The sequence below is a fragment of the Salvelinus namaycush genome, chromosome 1, assembly GCF_016432855.1.
Source record: "Salvelinus namaycush isolate Seneca chromosome 1, SaNama_1.0, whole genome shotgun sequence".
Lineage (NCBI taxonomy): Eukaryota > Metazoa > Chordata > Actinopteri > Salmoniformes > Salmonidae > Salvelinus > Salvelinus namaycush.
The window spans coordinates 20,520,468-20,538,396 of record NC_052307.1 but is presented as its reverse complement, the minus strand read 5'-3'; the positions used below and the strand labels follow the sequence as shown (position 1 = coordinate 20,538,396).

The window sequence follows — 17,929 nt, the reverse complement described above, 5'->3', positions numbered from 1 at the left end:
CTCCTACCTATCTTTCCGATTTGGTCCTGCCGTACATACCTACAAGTACGCTACGGTCACAAGACGCTGGAGGCAGGGCTTTCTCCTATAGAGCTCCATTTTTATGGAATGGTCTGCCTACCCATGTGAGAGACGCAGACTCGGTCTCAACCTTTAAGTCTTTACTGAAGACTCATCTCTTCAGTAGGTCATATGATTGAGTGTAGTCTGGCCCAGGAGTGTGAAGGTGAACGGAAAGGCTCTGGAGCAACGAACCGCCCTTGCCGTCTCTGCCTGGCCCGTTCCCCTCTCTCCACTGGAATTCTCTGCCTCTAACCCTATTACAGGGGCTGAGTCACTGGTTTACTGGTGCTCTTCTATGCCGTCCCTAGGAGGGGTGCGTCACTTGAGTGGGTTGATTCACTGACCTGATCTTCCTGTCCCTCTAGTGGTGTGGGGGCTGTGCTTCGGCAAAGTGGGTGGTGTTATATCCTGCCTGTTTGGCCCTGTCCGGGGGTATCGTCGGATGGGGTCACAGTGTCTCCCGACCCATCCTGTCTCAGCCTCCAGTATTTATGCTGCAGTAGTTTATGTGCCGGGGGCTAGGGTCAGTCTGTTATATCTGGAGTGTTTCTCCTGTCTTATCCGGTGTCCTGTGTGAATTTAAGTATGCTCTCTCTAATTCTCTCTTTCTCTCTCTCTTTCTCTCTTTCTTTCTTTCTCTCTCTCGGAGGACCTGAGCCCTAGGACCATGACTGAGGACTACCTGGCCTGATGACTCCTTGCTGTCCCCAGTCCACCTGGCCGTGCTGCTGCTCCAGTTTCAACTGTTCTGCCTGCGGCTATGGAACCCTGACCTGTTCACCGGACGTGCTACCTGTCCCAGACCTGCTGTTTTCAACTCTCTAGAGACAGCAGGAGCGGTAGAGATACTCTGAATGATCGGCTATGAAAAGCCAACTGACATTTACTCCTGGAGGTGCTGACCTGTTGCACCCTCGACATCCACTGTGATTATTATTATTTGACCCTGCTGGTCATCTATGAACATTTGAACATCTTGGCCATGTTCTGTTATAATCTCCACCCGACACAGCCAAAAGAGGACTGGCCACCCCTCATCGACTAGTTCCTCTCTAGGTTTCTTCCTAAGTTCTGGCCTTTCTAGGAAGTTTTTCCTAGCCACCGTGCTTCTACACCTGCATTGCTTGCTGTTTGGGGTTTTAGGCTGGGTTTCTGTACAGCACTTTGAGATATCAGCTGATGTAAGAAGGGTTTTATAAATACATTTGATTGGGTTTGATTTGATGTATAATGAAAATGTTTACAAATGTAATAAATTATTATTACTGCCCAGAGTCTAGTCACTTGTGGAGACCTGAGAGGGATTGATGGATGGTGACATGGTGAGATCTCCACCTAACCCTCTGTTAGGCTTGGTGAAATTTTGGCAGTATTGCTTACACCTGTCCAATCGTCTCAGATCTCCACAAGTTTATAGGGGTTGTTTCTGGACAGGACCCCACAACCCTTTGGGTGTGTGGTGGACCTACAGCACGACACTTTAGGCATTGGTTGGATGTTTCATTACATTGCTATACACACAGATTAGCACAGGTATAAGCTGGACACACTCAGGGCACCCTACCAGGCTGATCAGACAGGTCTGGGTAGCTTCACAGCTGCTGTAAACAGTGAAATTATATATTTACATGTCTACCATTCACACCTTTGCTTCATTCCAGCTAGTTAGATGCGCAATCCCTGACTAACAAATAGCTAGGAGCATATCTCTAGTCTAGCAAGAGACTGTTATTTTGGCTATATGGCATCATTGAATAAAATTGCCAATGGTTAGTTACACTACCGGTCAAAAGTTTTAGAACACTTACTCATTCAAGGGTTTTTCTTTATTTTTTACTATTTTCTACAATGTAGAATAATAGTGAAGACATCAAAACTATGAAATAACACATATGGACCAAAAAATTGGTAAACAAATCCAAATATATTTTATATTTGAGATTCTTCAAATAGCCACCCTTTGCCTTGATGACAGCTTTGCACACTCTTGGCATTCTCTTAACCAGCTTCACCAGGAATGCTAAAAATAAAGAAAAACTCTTGAATGAGTAGGTGTTCTAAAACTTTTGACCGGTAGTGTAGGTAGCTAGGATATATCAGTCTGCTAACAATTTACAGTTTATTAATAAGTCAATACACACTAAATCTTATGCAAACATTTGAGAAATAATACTTTATCTTGGCATTGTGGCACGGCATGTGCAGCTATTACTCAATTAATTAATAGATAATAGATCAGTGGTGTGTATTCATGGATGCCAAGGGAAGCAAAAAAGTGTCTCTTTCGTCTCTCTGTGTTTCATACATTTTCTTGAATTCGCAAGAGGCTGAATGTACAGTATCTCACCGGAGAAAGCATCCGAGCGAATGAAACAGCGCCCCTCTGTCTCAGTATGTGTAGCCCATCTATCAGATTCTGTCAGATCAAAAAGAGTATGATATTGTTGTTGCCCGTAGCATTGAATGCAATGGAAGCCAGCGAGCATTTGGCCTCCCCTTGATCATTTGTTTTATAAAATAATAGCCAACTGAGTGAGCTCAGCTGTGAATGGTTCTGGCGCACCAAAAAAAAGGAAGTTAGTTTGGATTTGGCTTCAAACCAATCACATCACATTAGAAGCTAAACATTAACGACACATCTCGTTGTGTCATTGTCCTCCGGTGGCTAGCTAAAATCGTTCATTCCTAAATTAGCCATGGATGGAGATAGGGATTTGGACTTGTGGTTTTACTTAATTCTTCATACTGGCTAATGATTATAACAGTGATTTAATTCTCCATACTGACTAATGATTATTACGGTGATTTAATTCTCCATACTGGCTAATGATTATAACGGTGATTTAATTCTCCATACTGGCTAATGATTATTACGGTAATTTAATTCTCCATACTGGCTAATGATTATAACAGTGATTTAATTCTCCATACTGACTAATGATTATAACAGTGATTTTTTTTAATTTTTTTTCTTCTTTAAAAAAAAAATATTTTACCCCCTTTTCTCCCCAATTTCGTGGTATCCAATTGTTAGTAATTACTATCTTGTCTCATCGCTACAACTCCCGTACGGGCTCGGGAGAGACGAAGGTCGAAAGCCATGCGTCCTCCGAAACACAACCCAACCAAGCCGCACTGCTTCTTAACACAGCGCGCCTCCAACCCGGAAGCCAGCCGCACCAATGTGTCGGAGGAAAGACCATGCACCTGGCTACCTTGGTTAGCGCGCACTGCGCCCGGTCCGCCACAGGAGTCGCTGGTGCGCGATGAGACAAGGATATCCCTACCGGCCAGACCCTCCCTAACCCGGACAACGCTAGGCCAATTGTGCGTCGCCCAACGGACCTCCCGGTCGCGGCCGGCTGCGACAGAGCCTAGGCGCGAACCCAGGGTCTCTGGTGGCACAGCTGGCGCTGCGATTCAGTGCCCTAGACCACTGCGCCACCCGGGAGGCCCTATAACAGTGATTTTGATCAGACATTGTGCCCCTGGACTGAGAGGATGGACCTTCTTTTCTTATTTATTTTTTGTACTTTTCCCCTTTTTCATGATATCCAATTGGTAGTTACAGTCTTGTCCATCGCTGCAACTCCCTTACCGACTCAGAGATGCGAAGGTTGAGAGCCATGCAGCCTCCGAAACACGACCCTTAACCTGGAAGCCAGTCGCACCAATGTGTCGGAGGAAACACCGTACAACTGGCGACCGAAGTCAGAATGCATGCACCCGGCCCAAGGACATCGGCACAATGACATCCCGGCTGGCCAAACCCTCCCCTAACCCGGATGATGCTGGGCCAATTCTGCGTCGCCGCATGGGTCTCCCGGTCGAGGCCGGCTGCGACACAGCCTGGGAACCCGGGTCTGTAGTGATGCTTCTAGCACGGCAATGCACTCGGGAGGCACGAGAGGATGGAAGTTCAACATGTAGCTAGATGTAGTAGGTTAATGTTAACTTGCTGGCCTGCCACATTGTTGCCCATGAAAGGAAGTTAGGCTAGTGAGCAAGCATTTTAGCCAGGTAGCCTAGGACAATAAAATCTAAAAGCTTGTACTGTATGACAGTCATAAACCATTTAGGCAACATGAAAGAGGAGGATGGCATTGGTGTTTCTCTACAAGTAGGGCGAGTCAGGTTTTTTCTACTTGCACGCACGCACACAGAAATCATTCGGATACCATGGACAGCCACATCATATTTAGCTAATGTTGATTGGACTAAATCGTTTTTGATATATTTTAGTTGTCACTGTATTAGGACTAAGCAGAGTTGATTAGATGATGTTGAAATGTTGAAGTTGAAATGGTGCTGGAATAGTGGAGGCAGCGCCTGTTTTCTTTGCGACTGGCGGTAACTCTCTGTGGTTCTAAATCAATAGTTGTTTAGTAGTCCCAAAATGTCAGAAACATGAACTTGCTTGACCATGCTGTAGGTCATGTAACTGTTTGGTACATGCGGTATGTTTTGTGGATGATGCTCTCAGGTTTTGTGATGAAACAAAGGTGTGTTTGAATTTATTCTGCCACTGTGTCTTCTTATTGTCTCGTCCTTAGGCTTATATATCATGGTGTCAGAGCATATGAACTAATAGGTTATACAGCAAGCAACACAATTATCACAACACATTTTTCCCTGGCTTCCCCAGTGATTTTACACACGCACCGCTACTTTAATAGATTCATAGAATAGAGATAGAAGGGTGAACTCCTACTTTGAAAGGGCATGAAGTGAAAGGACATGAAGTGTTGGCTGTGCACTTGACCAATGACAGGCATTCCAAATTTAACCCCGTACACATGTGAAAGTTGAAATGTCAAGTTGTTTTGGGGGTTTATAGCAAAAACGGAAGAAAAAAAACAAGCAATTTTTTTATATTTCTATAAAAATTTAAATAAACAAACCGTTTTCATGTTCCCGATTGCTCCGCTTTAACTTGGAAAGCAAACGATCAAAACGTACACAGACCGTTATCTAACCTCAGGAATCTTGACTTAATGTTGTCCATGACATAGGCTAATTATCTTGACTGCTCTAACAACATAGACACCAAAATGTTCTGTCAATCTTCGAGATAAACATTAATTCCTGCACTTTGGCTGTTGTTCAGTCTTGTGCAGTATCACACAAGCTCTTTATCACTTGACTGTCATTCAGAAAATCCTTTCCTGAATCAGCTGATGTTGTGCGATAATGTCCCCAGGTAACTAAACAGCTAGATAAAGGTGCATGAAACAACTATTATGCATGATTATTGAAAACCCCGTTAATGACAGTATATATTTTAGTTTTATTAGTCATGTTAAAGTTACTCTTTCTGTTAAAAGTATTCGATTTTGCAACCACATAATTATTTTGGATGTGTGCCCATGACAACTGTTTTCACACCATAAGATAGTGAGATATGTCACGACTTCCGCCGATGTCGGGCGGCGTTCGGCGATCGGCGATCGGCGTCACCGGCTTTCTAGCCATCGCCGCTCCATTTCTCATATGTCCATTTGTTTTGTCTTGTTCCATACACACCTGGATTTCATTCCATAATCACACTGCATGTATTTAGTCCTCTATTCCCCTCCATGTCTTTGTGTGTAATTGTTTATTGTTATGTGGATATTGTCAGGCACCATACTTTTGTTATGTTCCGTGTTTTTTGCTGTCATTTTTGGACCGGAATTAAAGTGCGCCTGTTTACTACACTCTGCTCTCCTGCACCTGACTTCGCCTCCCGTACACACCCCTAACAAGATACGAAATGTTAAGAGGTACAGTACAATTCCGAAATCTCCATACCAAAAAAAAAAAAAAAGTGTACAACAGCAATATCCAGGAATTTTACAGGATCAAGTTCAATGTGCAATTAAATTGTTAAATGCTTAGTATATGGTACAACGACAAACAGTATCATAAATGTAAGAAAGAAAGGTAGTGTTTTATGTCACACAATTTTTGCCAAATCTTTGAAGACTCCAAGCATGACAAACCGCTTCAACATACACTACCGTTCAAAAGTTTGGGGTCACTTAGAAATATCCTTGTTTTTGAAAGAAAAGCACTTTTTTTGTCCATTAAAATATCAAAATTTATCAGAAATACAGTGTAGACATTGTTAATGTTGTAAATGCCTATTGTAGCTGGAAACGGCTGATTTTGTAATGGAATATCTACATAGGCGTACAAAGGCCCATTATCAGCAACCATCACTCCTGTGTTCCAATGGCACAATGTGTTAGCTAATCCAAGTTTATCATTTTAAAAGGCTAATTGATCATTAGAAAACACTTTTGCAATTATGTTAGCACAGCTGAAAACTGTTGTTCAGATTAAAGAAGCAATAAAAGTGACCTTCTTCAGACTAGTTGAGTATATGGAGCATCAGCATTTGTCGGTTTGATTACAGGCTCAAAATGGCCAGAAACAAAGACCTTTCTTCTGAAACTTGTCAGTCTATTCTTGTTCTGAGAAATGAAGGCTATTCCATGTGAGAAATTGCCAAGAAACTGAAGATCTCGTACAACGCTGTGTACTACTCCCTTCACAGAACAGTGCAAACTGTCTCTAACCAGAATAGAAAGAGGAGTGGGAGGCCCCGGTGCACAACTGAGCAAGAGGACAAGTACATTAGAGTGTCTAGTTTGAGAAACAGACGCCTCACAAGTCCTCAACTGGCAGCTTCATTAAATAGTATCCGCAAAACACCAGTCTCAACGTCAACAGTGAAGAGGCGACTCCGGGATGCTGGCCTTCTAGGCAGAGTTCCTCTGTCCAGTATCTGTGTTCTTTTGCCCATCTTAATCTTTTATTTTTATTGGCCAGTCTGAGATATGGCTTTTTCTTTGCAACTCTGCCTAGAAGGCCTGCATCCCAGAGGCGCCTCTTCACTGTTGCCGTTGAGACTGGTGTTTTGCGGATTTCACTGTTTCAAGGACAAAATTACATGTATTTAAGTATTTTGTTGTTGTTGTAGTGGGGGCAGTATCATTAGTAATAAAAAAATATAAATTTTCCCTAAAGTATTTATAATTTTTTATTTGTATGTTTAGCTCACATAATATAATTTAAAAGTATGCATTAAGTTGTCTGTAATAGAATAAACATGGCAGAAACGAATGTAGACAATAATAAATGCTTTTCTATAGCTTCCAAAATATTTTTTACAATGGTGAGGGAGTGCCAAGATGGAGGCGTGGCGGCTTAACACAGTGGCCCCCATCAGTCATCTAGTGTACTGTATATATGAATCATTGAGTCTAACGGTTGTCTCGCGCAGAACTGCGCATGTGCAGGCCGTCAAATCAAAGGCCCTCCTTCAATATGTTTTTTTTTTACAAAAATGTGTCAGTTTGTCACATGTTCAACTACTTAAGACATTGGCTTGAATCTAGGTTGTGCCTTTATATTGAGAAAATGAACAATTAAGGAATAGTTTTTCACTTCTCTCATTTACTTCTCAAACCCCAAACCACAGCCTGGTCTGCTTTGTCTGTTTCGCAAGCGTTCCCGGAAGTCTCGCGATGTTGCGCCTCTTGGTTTAGAAACTCTGTGGTTGACCTAATGATGCTGACTTGGGCTTGGTGTGGGAAGAGTGATCCCCTATGGGAGGGCTGTTACATGAGTAATGTATGTTGTCTGTATCTGTGACTGTGTTGTGATGTGATGTGTGTGTGTAGCTCTGTTCCAGGTGGGAGACTCACCTGGGGCTTCGATAAGCTGCTTGTAGATTCCCAGGAATGCAGACTCTGCCTCCTTACTGCGCTTGTTCAGAGCAACCACCTAGAGAGAACAGGACAGGACACAGCCGTCAGGGTGACACTCAGGCATCAATACTACACCTGTACTGAATGGACATTTATTGACCCATACACACAGACAATCTACATTTAAATGCATTCTGCACTGTTTTGACGTAAACAGCCAGCATATAAAGTAATTGTTCAAATGAGTCAGACAGAAACAAAGCCACAATGATCCATCTGTAGAAGTTAATCCCCAACATGACATTTTGATGGGGTTTGTGTGCTGAATTATGTGAACAAGGTTCTGAGGTAATACTGCAAGCTGATATTTGGCCTCTTAAACCCCAGCACTGCAGTGTGTAGTGAGGTGACATTTGTCCTGTTAAAACGCAGGTGCTGGTGTGCTCTATGAGGCATGTCAGCGTCTGTGACCTCCATCACACCAGCACCCAGACCCTCCTGCTATTCTCCACTCCACGGGTGATGCAAACCAATTAACAATTCATTAGGAGGGACAAAGAAGGGAATTAGGCGCCACCTGGCCCCATGGAGAGGGCACCTGCCCTGGTGGATATATGGGTTACAGTCCTCACAGCTCCTATAATACACCAGCAGCCCTGTTGTCGGAGGATGTCATTGGCTGAAAGTCTTATAGATGTAGGATCTTAATTTGATTACTCTTTTGTTGCTGAGAGGAAGTAAATGCAAACTTGTAGAGCGTTTGAGTTTTAAAAAAGCTCTTAGAGTTTGCAATTTCCACATGGAAATTTCAGACTTGATTTGCCCCAACGGAAAATGTAATCAACCCCTACAAAAATGTTGATTAATTACAAACCACTTTTCCTGTTGCTGCAGGATTCTTTTCCTGCTGTAGCAAACATGCTCAAATTAAGATCCTCCATCTGTAGTTTAGCAACTCTGAAATATTACATCAGATCCACTCCAAATGTCCCTCCAGTCCAAGAGCAGACTGAAAGCTAATTATTTCCATCTATTGTCTATAGAATTCCTGTCAGTGTTATAGTTTTGATCTGATCAGACACAATGACTTCTATTGAAGGGGCCAAGTGTATGGTTACGTCTGAGACGTTCTTTAATGGTCTATCTTCAGCTCAACAATATTATTGTGGAACACTGACTGAAAACACTTATGAGAATGGTGAAGAAACTGTTTAGAGGCTTATAAATAACAACTGTGGAAAACAGAGAGAGACAAAGAGCCCTTGATTTACTGGAAATGGCTTGTGTCCTCCCTGGAGAGGCATAACGACAGCATCATGTTTAAAGAAATATCATAAAGATCAAGCAAATCCCTCCCATCACTCCCACTCGGAGTTCATGGAAAAGCTGGAGCCCAATCAATACAGATGTAATAGTCTGCAGCTCTCAGCCGACTCCTCTACTCTCTCTCTCTCTCCCTCTCTTCCTCTGCGTTGTTGGTTCAGCAAATAGACTTCACACGTATAAAATAAGTGGCCTCTCTATACAAAACATGTATACACGCATGTGTGACTGTGACTCGAAAATCCCAAAACAATCCAAAATCCAAACTACGAAATGTAGTGTGATGTGTGTGCCTGTAAACCGATCCACCCTCAGTAAAGAAGAATCGGTAGATATTAACATTATTCACATATGTATAGGCTACTTGCCAGCTGTTTCTAAATGTCAAAAGCCCTTTGTCTCCCTGTCAATGAGATGCATTAACAAAGACGAAGGCTACTGTCCCATTGTGAATGATGCCATGGTGAGCTCATTGACTGTCAACTGTGTCAATGCATTGATGAATCCATCAAACAGGGCCCTGAACTGCAAATGTAAAAAGCACAGGACCTGTGAATGCAACAGGATCCATTTTCCTGGCCCTTCATCATCCTTTAACGAGAGAACATGGAGATTACCTCCACAATCACACCATTAACCTGTCTGCAGCTGCTAGAGTAGACATCTATCACATGCCTGATGCCTCCTCACGTTAGCAAACTCGGTATGCTGCCACTACCATCAAATCAAATTTTATTTGTCACATGCGCCAAATACAACAGGTGTAGACCTTACAGTGAAATACTTACTTACAAGCCCTTAACCAACAATGCAGTTCAAGAAAATCCCCCCCCCCCCAAAAAAAAAGTAAGAGATAAGAATAACAAATAACTAAAAGAGCTGCAGTAAATAACAATAGCGGGGCTATATACAGGGGGTACCGGTACAGAGTCAATGTGCGCGGGCACCGGTGTCGAGGCAATTGAGGTAATATGTACATGTAGGTAGAGTTATTAAAGTAATAATAACAGAGAGCAGCGTAGGGGGGGGGGGGGGGGGGGGGGGGATGCAAATAGTCTGGGTAGCCATTTGATTAGATGTTCAGGAGTCTTATGCTTGGGGGTAGAAGCTGTTAAGAAGCCTCTTGGACCTAGACTTGGCACTCCGGTACCGTTTGCCGTGCGGTAGCAGAGAGAACAGTCTATGACTAGCGTGGCTGGAGTCTTCGACAATTTTTAGGCCCTTCCTCTGACACCACCTGGTATAGAGGTCCTGGATGGCAGGAAGCTTGGCCCCGGTGATGTACTGGGCCGTACACACTACCCTCTGTAGTGCCTTGCGGTCGGAGGCCAAACAGTTGCCATACCAGGGAGTGATGCAACCCGTCAGGATGCTCTCGATGGTGCAGCTGTAAAACCTATTGAGGATCTGAGGACCCATGCCAAATCTTTTCAGTCTCCTGAGGGGGAATAGGTTTCGTGGTGCCCTCTTCACGAAGGTCTTGGTGTGCTTGGACCATGTTAGTTTGTTGGTGATGTGGACACCAAGGAACTTGAAGCTCACAACCTGGTCCACTACAGCCCTGTCGATGAGAATGAGGGCGTGCTCGGTCCTCCTTTTCCTGTAGTCCACAATCATCTTCTTTGTCTTGATCATGTTGAGGGAGAGGTTGTTGTCCTTGCACCACATGGTCAGGTCTCTGACCTCCTCCCTATAGGCTGTCTCATCGTTGTCGGTGATCAGGCCTACCACTGTTGTGTCATCTGCAAACTTAATGATGGTGTTGGAGTCGTACCTGGCCGTGCAGTCATGAGTGAACAGGGAGTACAGGAAGGGACTGAGCACGCACCCCTGAGGGGCTCCGGTGTTGAGGATCAGCGTGGTGGATGTGTTGTTAACTACCCTTACCACATGGGGGTGGCCCATCAGGAAGTCCAGGATCCAGTTGCAGAGGGAGGTGTTTAGTCCCAGGGTCCTTAGCTTAGTGATGAGCTTTGAGGGCACTATGGTGTTGAATGCTGAGCTGTAGTCAATGAATAGCATTCTCACATAGGTGTTCCTGTTATTCAGGTGTGAAAGGGATGTGAGGAGTGTAATAAAGATTGCATCATCTGTGGATCTGTTGGGGCGGTATGCAAATTGGAGTGGGTCTAGGGTTTCTGGGATAATGGTGTTGATGTGAGCCATGACAAGCCTTTCAAAGTATTTCATGGCTACAGATGTGAGTGCTACGTGTCGGTAGTCATTTAGCAGGTTACCTTAGTGTTCTTGGGCACAGGGACTATGCCGGTCTGCTTGAAACATGTTACTATTACAGACTCAGACAGGGAAATGTTGAAAATGTCAGTGAAGACACTTGCCAGTTGGTCAGCGCATGCTTGGAGTACACGTCCTGGTTATCCGTCTGGCCCTGCGACCTTGTGAATGTTGACCTGTTTAAAGGTCTTACTCACATCTGCTGCGGAGAGCGTGACAGGACAGTTGTCCGGAACAGCTGATGCTCTCATGCATGTTTCATCAAAGCACCTCGGAGATATGGTGTATAATGTTGTCTGATCTGAGAGACTCTTCCACTCATTTAGCAGACACTCTTATCCAGAGTGACATACAGAAGCTATTAGGGTTAAGTGCCTTGCTCACGGGCACGTCGACCAATTTTTCACCTAGTCAGCTCGGGGATTCCAACCAGCGCCCTTTCAGTTACTGGCCCAGGTACTCTTAGCTACTAGGCTACCTGCCGCATACACAATGGAGAGGTATAGCATAGATTATGTATGTTTCAGTAAGTATAGTAGTATGGTACAATGTATCTAAATGTACAGTGGATTCGGAAAGTATTCAGACCCCTTGACTTTTTCCGCATTTTGTTACATTACAGCCTTATTCTAAAATGTATAAAATAGTTTTTTTCCTCATCAATCCACACGCAATACCCCATGATGACAAAGCAACAGGTTTTTATACATTTTTGCAAACGTATTAAAAATAAAAACTGAAATATCACATTTACATAAGTATTCAGACCCTTTACTCAGTACTTTGTTGAAGCACCTTTGGCAGCGATTACAGCATCGAGTCTTCTAGGGTATGACACTACAAGCTTGGCACACCTGTATTTGGGGAGTTTCTCCCATTCTTCTCTGTCAGGTTGGATGGGGAGCGTCGCTGCACAGCTATTTTCAAGTCTCTCCAGAGATGTTCAAATCGGGTTCAAGTCTGGGCTCTGGTTGGGCCACTCAAGGCCATTGAGACTTATCCTGAAGCCACTCCTGCGATGTCAAAGCTGTGTGCTTAGGGTCATTGTCCTGTTGGAAGGTGAACCTTTGCCACAGTCTGAGGTCCTTAGTGCTCTAGAGTAGGTTTTCATCAAGGATCTCTCTGTACTTTGCTCAGTTCATATTTCCCTTGATTCTGACTAGTCTCCCAGTCCCTGCCACTGAAAAACATCCCCACGCATGATGCTTCCACCATCATGCTTCACCGTAGGGATGGTGCCAGGTTTCCGCTAGACATGACGCTTGGCATTCAAGCCAAAGAGTTCAATCTTGGTTTCAACAGACCAGAGAATCTTCTTTCTCATGGTCTGAGGTGCCTTTTGGCAAACTCAAAGTGGGTTGTCATGTGCCTTTTACTGAGGAGTGGCTTCCGTCTGACCACTCTACCATAAAGGCCTGATTGGTGGAGTGCTGCAGAGATGGGTGTCCTATGGCTTCTCTGAAAGGGATGTGATGAAGGTTAACTTTACAAGAACTAAACAAACACCCAGTGCAGAGAGAGAGCGAGACAGTGAGAAAGCAAGAGAGAGTGAAAGCAAGAGACAGAGCAAGAGAGAGAGACACTACGGAAAAAGAAGGAACAGCACGTCAGAAATCAGCTCAATGTAATTGAAGAATCCATAGACTAACCACTTCTGGGAAAATTGGAAAACACTAAACAAACAACAACACGAAGAGTTATCTATCCAAAATAGAGATGTATGGATAAATCACTTCACCAATCGTTTTGGCCGTATAACAAAAACCAAAAATACATGATCAAATACAAATCTTAGAATCAACTATTAAAGACTACCAGAAGGGGCCTCACGAGTGGCACAGCGGTCTAAGGCACTCCTTCGCCGTGCTTGAGGCATCACTAAAGACCCAGGTTCGATCCCAGGATGTGTTATAGCCTACTGTGACTGGGATCGTCCGGTTTGGGGAGGGTTTGGCCGGCCGGGATTTCCATGTCCCATTGCGCTTTAGCGACTCAATGTGGCTGGCCAGGCACCTGCAAGATAACTTGGTCACCAGCTGGACAGTCTTTCCTCCGACACATTGGTGCGGCTGGCTTCCGAGTTAAGCGAGCAGTGTGTCAAGAAGCAGTGCGGCTTGGCAGGATCGTGTTTCGGAGGACGCATGGCTCACAACCTTCGCCTCTCCCGTGACCATGGGGAGTTGCGGCGATGGGACAAGACTGTAACTACCAATTGTGGAGAAAAAGGGGTAAAAGTACAAACAAACAAAAAAGACTACCAGAACTCACTGGATTCTCCAATTACATTGAAATGAACTACAGGACAAAATACAAACCCTCCAACCCAAAAAGGCCTGTGGTGTTGATGGTATCCTAAATGAAATGGTAAAATATACAGACCATAAATTCCAATTGACTATATGTAAACTCTTTAACATCATCCAAAGCTCTGACATCTTCCCCAATATTTGGAACGAAGGACTGATCACCCCAATCCACAAAAAGTGGAAACAAATTTGACCCCAATAACTACTGTGGGATATGTGTCAACAGCAACCTTGGGAAAATCCTCTGCATTATCATTAACAGCAGACTCGTACATTTCCTCAGTTAAAACAATGTACTGAGCAAATGTCAAATTGGCTTTTTACCAAATTATCGTACGACAGACCACGTATTCACCATGCACACCCTAATTGACAAACAAACAAATCAAAACAAAGGCAGTCTTCTCATGCTTTGTTGATATAAAAAAAAGCTTTTGGCTCAATGTGGCATGACTTAGTGTACAACGTAAAACACCAAATAATGCATGCAGAGCAGATTTAGACCGTTACCTGCTAATTATTAAAATCCAGAAAAGAGCCATTAAATTATACAACCACCTAAAAAGAAGCAATTCTCAAACCTTCCATAACAAAGCCATCACCTACAAAGAGATGGACCTGGAGAAGTCCCCTAAGCAAGCTGGTGCTGGGGCTCTGTTCGCAAACACAAACAGACCCCACAGACCCCCAGGACAGCAACACAATTAGACCCAACCAAAACATGAGAAAACAAAAAGATAATTACTTGACACATTGGAAAGAATTAACAAAAAAACAAGCAAACTAGAATGCTACTTGGGCCTAAACAGAGAGGAGTACACAGTGGCAAAATACCTGACCACTGTGACTGACCCAAACTTAAGGAAAGCTTTGACTATGTACAGACTCAGTGAGCATAGCCTTGCTATTGAGACAGGCCGCCGTAGGGAGACCTGGCTCTCAAGAAAAGAAAGGCTATGTGCACACTGCCCACAAAATGAGGTGGAAACTGAGCTGCACTTCCTAACCTCCTGCCAAATGTATGACCATATTAGGGACGCATATCTCCCTCAGATTACATAGACCCACAAAGAATTTGAAAAAACAAACTCAATTTTGATAAACTCCCATATCTATTGGGTGCAATACCACAGTGTGCCATCACAGCAGCAAGATTTGTGATCTGTTGCCACAAGGGCAACCAGTTAAAAACAAACACCATTGTAAATACAATCCATATTTATGTTTATTTATTTCCCTTTTATACTTGAACTATTTGCACATAATATGACATTTGAAATGTCTTTATTCTTTTGGAACTTTTGTGAGTGTAAAGTTTACTGTTCATTTTTTTATTGTTTATTCCATTTTTATTTATTATCTATTTCACTTGCTTTGGTAATGTAAACATGTTTCCCATGCCAACAAAGCCCGTAAATTGAATTGAGAAAGAAAGCGAGAGAGAGGGTGAATACGAGAGAGAGAGAGAGAGAGAGAGAGAGAGAGAGAGAGAGAGAGAGAGAGAGAGAGAGAGAGAGAGAGAGAGAGAGAGAGAGAGAGAGAGAGAGAGAGAGAGAGAGAGAGAGAGAGAACACTAGAGAAAAAGAGAGAGACAGAGAGAGGGGAAACCTGTTAGAAGTGGACCATAATTCTTCACAGAGGATCAGTCCGTGTGGGCAGGCTACTGCTGCTGTCTCTGGGATAGCACTGCTGGGAAATTCTTACTGAGGCCTAGGAGGATACTTATAGTGGAACACATGGTCGATGTGTGAGTCTCTGTGCATGTGTGTGTGCACGCATGTGAGAAGAGAAGAATAAGTTATGGCAAAAAGATGAGTGTAAGATAAAGAAGTGGAGGGAAGAGATAGACAGAGACAGGCACTGAACTACAGACAAAGATAGAGAGAGTGAAAGACAGGTTCCCATAAAGACTGCAATTAGCAATTATGCAGTCATCAATTACAATTATCACAACTGGTGATTATGCAATTATCACTCTAAAGCATATTTTTCCCCCTCAGCCTTACCAGCTTTCCACCTCCTGTGATTTGGGTGTTTGAGGACGGGGTGTGTGATGATGCAGGTGATTAGAATGTGTGAGGGCGGTGGGGGTGTTAGGTGTGTGTCTGTGTGTGTCTGTGTGTGTGTGTGTGTGTCTGTGTCTGTGTGTGTGTGTGTGTGTGTGTGTGTGTGTGTGTGTGTGTGTGTGCACGTTTGTGTGTGCGCACATGTGTGTGTGTTGGTAAGATTATTGCTGCTGGTGGGTGAGAGAAGCAGTGTGTATATAAGGGACAGGGACTGTATGGTTGCCTTAATCCCAGAGGCCTCTAAATTACCTGTCATCTGCCCATGATGCAAAGGTCAGCGCACAATCATGGCAGTTGGTCTTTTGTACCGCTCTGTGCTGCTCACCGAGACCCAGCACAGCCCAGGAGCTGACAGTGTCACCACAGCCCAGGAGCTGACAGTGTCACCACAGCCCAGGAGCTGACAGTGTCACCACAGCCCCAGTCAGGCTTCATACCTATTAAAACAACACACTGGGAATTCCACCACAACATAATGCAGCAAGTCACAGGACCGTGGGGTGAGACAGGGATGGGTTGTCCTTATGGACAACACCATTCTCTGGGTGACGAGAGTGAGAGTGGGAGCTATAGGTAAATATAGCTACTGCTACAATGCTGGTGAAGCTACAACCACTGTCATCCGTGCTTGTTTTCCTTGAGTGTTTAGAGAAGAGAGAAGGGATGAACTGGTGTTGAGTGACTGATGAGTGGGTAGAGGAGAGGGACATCACACTGTCATACACACCCACACTGGTTCAAGTTGCTTAAAGGAGGGGGAGGACACAATCACACACACACAGATATTTGCACACTCAGACAGTCACACAGACACAGAGACAGACGTGTGTGCACACACACACACACACACACACACTTCCACCTCTGTATTTGCAGGGGATTTATTCTGGGTGACACCCCTCTCTGAGTGGTGGAATGGTGGCTGAGGATGAGGTTGAGGCTGAGGCTGAGTCCGTCTCCAGGTCCCCAGTGAGAGGAGCAGTCAGTGGCCTGACACACATCCCGTCCCCACGTCAATTCCAATCAGCAGCTCCTGTCACTCCTCCTGTTACGCTCCCAGCACACAGACGCCGTCAGCGCTCTCCCTCAGCAGACTGGTGCCCTGCCATCCCCATGGGAGAATAGAGCCAAGGCACCAAGGCTGACCAGACCAGACTCATCCACTCAACCTGACCACACTATCATCCTAACATCTAAGGTCATTTTGTGATGTTCTGCGGTCACAATGATCTTTGAGCCAATCAATATCATTAATCTAACTAATCAATAACAAACAAATCAATAATTTCAATCTACACAATCAATACCAAACCAAGCAATAACTCTAACCAATCAATTATAAAGAAATCAATCATCTCAATCAATACATTCAATCCAATCAAACAACAAGGGGAATAAATCAATAAAAGGGGATGGACACTACATTTGTGAAAAATAACTATAGTAGCTATAGTGCAAAGACTGACACACACAGAGATTTAGACAGAGACATGAGAGAGAGAGAGAGAAATGACGCAGGCAGAGCGGTGAGCAGATCTCCAGCAAATCAAGGTAGAGTAGAGTAATCCTGATGGACATGGCATGGTGAGCTCCATGTCAGACCGAACAGTGTGAGGCATTAAACTCAGATCAAAGCCCTATTTGGCTCTGCCATCCTGCAAGAGTCTAGTAGGCTCGGTCCTCCCAGCACCACCACCCCCATCACAGTAGAACAGACAGACAGAGCCAGCCAGCAGCTCCACCCACCCACACGACAAAACCCAACATAAACCTCTGCTTAACACCTCAAAGTCACCGGAAAGTCAAGACAGAGAGAGGGAGTAAGACAAATAAAGGAAAATAAATCTTCTGTGAAAGTCTTTGTAGTTCAAAAGACAGGATCCTTTAGTTTTGAGACAAGAGATTCTAAATGTTTGAAATGCTGAGTGACCTAAAAGGTTGAAAAACGTGTGTCTGCTGAAGAGGAGTCACAAATCTATAGTGACATGACAGGAGAGAGAGTAGGATGTACCGAGAACGGAGCTATAGGGAGAGAGAGTGGAAAGAGGAGTGTATCATATGAAATATCGTTAGGACAGGGACAGTGCAGCATTGCCAGAGAATACTGTAGTGGGGAAGAAAAGAGTGGAGAGGTGTGAGGAGAGATGAGAGGTGTGAGGAGAGAGGAGAGAGGTGTGAGGAGAGAGAGGAGAGATGAAGACAAAGGGACTGCTCCCATTCCTAGACGGCCCCATGGACAAAG

At 44.1% G+C, this 17,929-nt stretch overlaps 1 protein-coding gene across 1 annotated transcript in view; it reads right to left on the bottom strand.

Annotated features, from left to right (window-relative positions):
• Positions 1 to 17,929, bottom strand: part of LOC120050922 (homeobox protein cut-like 2) — a 107,078-nt gene that overhangs the window by 31,219 nt on the left and 57,930 nt on the right. Inside the window, exon 4 of the mRNA XM_038997456.1 lies at positions 7,755 to 7,833. Coding sequence (XP_038853384.1) covers positions 7,755 to 7,833 — 79 coding nt within the window. The remainder of the gene's footprint in view (positions 1 to 7,754; positions 7,834 to 17,929) is intronic.